The sequence below is a fragment of the Folsomia candida genome, unplaced genomic scaffold, assembly GCF_002217175.1.
Source record: "Folsomia candida strain VU population unplaced genomic scaffold, ASM221717v1 Fcan01_Sc001, whole genome shotgun sequence".
NCBI lineage: Eukaryota > Metazoa > Arthropoda > Collembola > Entomobryomorpha > Isotomidae > Folsomia > Folsomia candida.
The window spans coordinates 2,654,584-2,659,516 of NW_019091193.1; the positions used below are offsets into that span (position 1 = coordinate 2,654,584).

The following is a 4,933-nucleotide window of genomic DNA, read 5'->3' on the forward strand; positions in this document are numbered from 1 at the left end:
CCGGACGAGGGAAGAGCTAGTAAAAAAAGTTCAAGATGTATGGAATTCGATTCCCACAGACACATTGGAAAAATTAGCACAGAGCCTTAAACAAAGAGTTGAGGGCATGGTTAAAGTAAATGGTAACAAGACCAAATACTAAGGTAAATATGTCGAACATTTTTTGTAAGTATCACGGGTAGTTTTTTTTATACTAGCCTTCACTTTTTTATAGGAAAAATGGGATCGGACTTTATTAACACCCTTTATATAAATATTCAAAGATTTATTTTATTTCAGCGTCCAAGTCTAAGTTAACATAACGAAGGCACTAGTTTTTTGAGACACGAATTTGCTATTAATTAGTTATTATACATATTACATATTACATATTAGTTATTAATGAATGTGATTTGATAGCTGAATAAAAAAATATAATCAAAATAACTGTACATTATAAGCCACATAATTTTGTAATTACATATGAGCAATTACAATATTACGTAATTACAATTCCGATGTTGTATATTAAAATTAAGTAGTCAAAACCTTAATTATTTTCCACGTAAGAAATTACCTGTACCTGCAAAGAACGATTTCTTGCTGTACTTGGTTTCATGCAGGTGCATGGTTTTTTAACGGCAAGCATGATACATATATACATATGTGCGTATGTAAATCTAAATATGTAATTGTGACGTATTTATTTTTTCAGCAGAATTGCATAATTCTGTAAATGAATAGTTTTATTTCAAATTTAGGACGCATAGAAATTTTTGGCAGTTGCATTTTCATGCGAGGGTGAAATTTATAATAAAACAGCTTCCATACCGCATTTCACCTTAACCACCGAAATTTTGATTCACTCGTAAACTTTTTATAATGGCAGTGCAAATTGGTCATTTTCAGAGATTCATTCCCGCCGTTTAATCTAGATAAGCATTTAGTTGATGAACCAAAGTAGCAAAGTATAAGTAAAAAGAGTTGTCGGGGAAATGTCATTCCTACTTTTTCGAAAATTCTGGTCGGTTTGGACAAGACGATTCTTAATATTTCACTTACAAAAATTGTAACTGAATATGGGAGAAAATGTGTAAAAAAATATATACATAATTTTGGATAGAAATCACAAATTTGATGGTCCCCATGTTGCATCCCAACTGTGTAATTTGTGAGACGAAGATTTTAGCCAAAGATATGAATGTAGTAGAAATTAATTAAATTATCTATTAAATCTCCATAAATTTGACATAACTTTTATTTAGCGTTGCAATTCATTTGGTAAATAGATTGCGAAATCATCTCACAAAATACTAACATGCTAAATGTGTACATAAATTTAGAAACAAGAATAAATTATCCGTAAATATTGCAATGTGTCAACTTTAGTATTATAACTAGGTTTCAAAAATATTCATTAAATAATAATATTCAGGAAACAGGAATGAATGTACCAATACATTAAATCCATCTACATACATATTTACAAATAAACCGTGTTTCTTTAATTAGTTCCAATTTTAGCGCTTCACTACGTTACACACAATTCAGTAATTTTTTCTAAATATCTATTGTTTTATTTTTTATTTCATTTTGCTATAAGTACTTCCTCAAGAAATTTAGAAGGTTATTGTAAAATATAAATAATTAATTAATTCATAGAGATTTAGCCAAACCAGAAAGGCTGTCAGGAAAAATTTGATTCACCTCCATTAATTAGACTTGGGTTTAAATATATATGATTATAAATAAATGTCATGCCACAAATGTTTAGCACAACTTAATCTCTCCAATTAGAAAACGTGAGGTCAAAATCATCAAGATCGATTATCTCATATGCTGGCGTTGTTCGAGCCACATTTGTGGTGGTGGTGGCGAGGTCATCTTCAGTGACAGGTGTGTTCGTTGTGGGGTCATTTTTAGTAATCGGGGTGTTTGTTGTGGGGTCATTTTTAGTAATCGGGGTGGTTGTTGTGGGGTCATTTTTAGTAATCTGGGTGGTTGTTTTGAGGTAATTTTTAGTAATCGGGGTGGTTCTTGTGGGGTCATCTTCAGGGGCAGGGGTGGTCGTTGTGGGGTTATTTCCGGTGATGGTGGTCGTGGGGATTCTTTGTGTTGTTGTGGGGTTTTCAGTTACAGTCGAATTTGCGTCTCCAGTTTTATTTCCATCGTGCTGAAGATGAATTTTGCAATTCATCTCGTCTGACCCATCGTCACAATCCACGTACGAGTCGCACTTCTCAAATTTGTAGACGTACTGAAGCTCCGACTTGCAAAGAAAGTGGGATTTTATCTTTCTCCCCTGTATCGCACGAGAAACCCAATCTGAGAAATGTGAGACTTTTGTGAAGACTTGTGCCCATGGTTCTGAATGAAATGATCCATTCCAATGTGCCATACACTCTACTAAAGGTCCACCCCAGGACACGATTCCGCACAGGATATCTCGCGACGGTTGGCGTCCAAGGGGGAGTGACGAGATTGGAAGAGAGTCATCCTGACAGACCACGGGGGAACCAGAATCCCCTAAAAGTGTTCAATTTTATTTTAATGACTTGTAAATATTTGCTAAAAATTATAATTAATTTTCGTAAATCCTAGTTGCTCAGGAAACCACAAGCACGTAATTGTTTTGTATAAATTGGAGATACATTTGAATCGCAAATTTTTTTACACGTTATTTTTCGAAGGTTACTTATTTTTGGAGACAAATCGCAAATTACGCGATATAATTGCAAATAACTTCTCAGACCGCTTATTTTTTCGAAGGTTGTTTCATTACGATAATGCTAACCTTGCAAACTGGCAATGAACTGGTTTTCATAGATTGACATGAGTACATGTGCAGATACATACCTGGACAAAGCGCTGTTTTCTTTGACACTGCACACATCACGTCACTAATGATGGGTTGTGGAGCCTGGCACACTCGGAAGTACTTATAATTTGAAGGGTGGACACCTGCGATGTATCCGGATACTGGGATAAATGGCCAGGATAAGTTCGAGTTATGCCGAATCCATAGACTGAAACCTGACCTAAAATTACATACATACAGGTAAGAAAAAAGTAGTAACATTAAGCGTACTCACGACGACAGCGTCTAATTTAGCATTGCAGTCAAATTTAGCATATTTGCGACGCTAAAAAATTTGGGTCGTGAAGGGATTTGTAAATTTGTACTGTTATTAGGAATCCATTAATTATTTGATAGAGGGGATAGTGAGAAATTATCTTGCGAAATAAAAATCTGCGCAATTACTTTGTGAATTTGCGAAAAAAACAAGTTTTTCTAACAACAGTTTTCCGAAATCTAGCAAATTTCGCAAAATAACTTCATCCGCCACATACACATCTACATATGCTGCCTGCTCAATTTGCGAGATACTGGAGACATGTAAACGTAAACTCATTTTTACTTTTATGATTCTAATTTAATTAGTAGTCTTGAATTCTGTGAAAAGAAACACTAACCAGTAAATTGTCGAAAGTCCATCGCCATTCGGATTGGTTGCACGTACCGATTAAATCTTAGGGGGTGGCTAACTCTCAACAGCGCGATGTCATTTTACAACTCAACTTTGTCATAATGCGGGTGCGCAATAATTTCCTGTATTTTGCGAATTTGCTGGGTCTCGTCGTACCCATTCCTTTGATACTTTCCGGCGACGATGAGAATTTCGGAGGCGTTACGATACTCTTTGGACGAACCCGTACGTGGTCGAATCAGGCAGTGTGCCGCGGTCAAGATAAAGAAGGCGTTGATGATCGCCCCACAGCACATGTGATGATTTGTGGTACTGTTCAACATTTGCACCTGGTACGGTGCATAACCTGGGACGCCGTCCGTTGCCCGAGAAAATCCTGCAAATTTTAAACAAACTCAATTCAGATAGTGCTTTGATATTTGCATATATGCTATTAATGCTTCGGGGTACAGAATTTTGCACTTTTCGTTGGGAAAAGAAAATATCTACGTGAATTGCTAAAAAGGTAGAGTGTCAGTTGTGGAATCTTTCAGGGACATCATTTACATATTTATGCGAAATTGTCCATTTTTACTGGATACAAGATATGAAATTTTGTTCTCCTAGGTGTCTCAAATTTTTAAAATTGTACTTACTTTGTATTCCCATTGTAGGAAATTATACACTTTTAAACGTCTCACTTTTTATTAGGGCTTAATTCAGCGTAAATATATTAGTAAATTGGCTAGATTTGTATGCTGGAAGACGTGTTTAGATTGTGGTCAATTGCAGACTGAGGACTGGACTGAGGGATCATCTCAATTAAACTATTGGCCTAGAATGACTCACTTACAGTCGGCTATCATTTTTCCATGAAAATTTTAATGTAAAGAGACTGCTTAAGAGAGTGTGCTGATCATTACATAATAATCAAAACACAAATACGGCATACAAGCGGGATATGTACATACATTTCTACTTTATGTAGATTGTCTATACGAACAAAAGTTCGATTGTCTGCATTTGGGGGAGAGTCATAAATTATGTAACACGAGAGAGGGAAGGGGGTCTATGTAAAGCTCCTATGATATCATGGCTATGTGGCGCATATTAAAGGGGGAAGGGGTCTAGAAAATACATTATTTATGAACGTCCCCTCATCCTCAGTCGGATTAGCTCTTTAAACCCTTGTCGCCCTTTTGGACCGTTGAGAACACTAGTGCCGACAGGAGATGAGTTGGGTGTTGCTTTAAGTCGGGTTCCCGACCCGGTTGAGCATTAAAAATATCCACGAAGTTTTTTTCGATGCCTCAAATTTTTTTAGAAAAATAATCCGGACCTTTCACTAGGTTTTGACCTGAATGCGACATTAAAAATGACTGACGGGAAAATGGCTGACGGGAAAATGTTCGTAGATACATACTTCTGACACTTTTTGTACGGAGCTATATATTTTTAAAATTACGAGATCATGTTGATACAAAAAT

General features: G+C 35.9%; 1 protein-coding gene across 1 annotated transcript; it reads right to left on the reverse strand.

The window, feature by feature from the left end:
* Positions 1-1,363: 1,363 nt before the first annotated feature.
* LOC118434019 (serine protease nudel-like) lies at positions 1,364-4,115 on the reverse strand. The gene is made up of 4 exons (XM_035846660.1): positions 4,103-4,115; positions 3,624-3,843; positions 2,836-3,017; positions 1,364-2,505 (listed from the first exon to the last, which is right to left on the reverse strand). The coding sequence occupies exons 1-4, from the start codon at positions 4,113-4,115 to the stop codon at positions 1,760-1,762; spliced, it is 1,161 nt and encodes a 386-aa protein (XP_035702553.1). The 3' UTR covers positions 1,364-1,759.
* Between the last annotated feature and the right edge of the window lie 818 nt (positions 4,116-4,933).

Excerpts from the sequence above, each read along its gene's own strand:
- LOC118434019 (XM_035846660.1), bottom strand. Across the intron at positions 3,018-3,623 it reads GGAAAGTATCAAAGGAATGG|GTCAGGTTTCAGTCTATGGA; the intron begins GTACGACGAGAC and ends ATGTAATTTTAG. Across the intron at positions 2,506-2,835 it reads GAAAACAGCGCTTTGTCCAG|GGGATTCTGGTTCCCCCGTG; the intron begins GTATGTATCTGC and ends GAACACTTTTAG.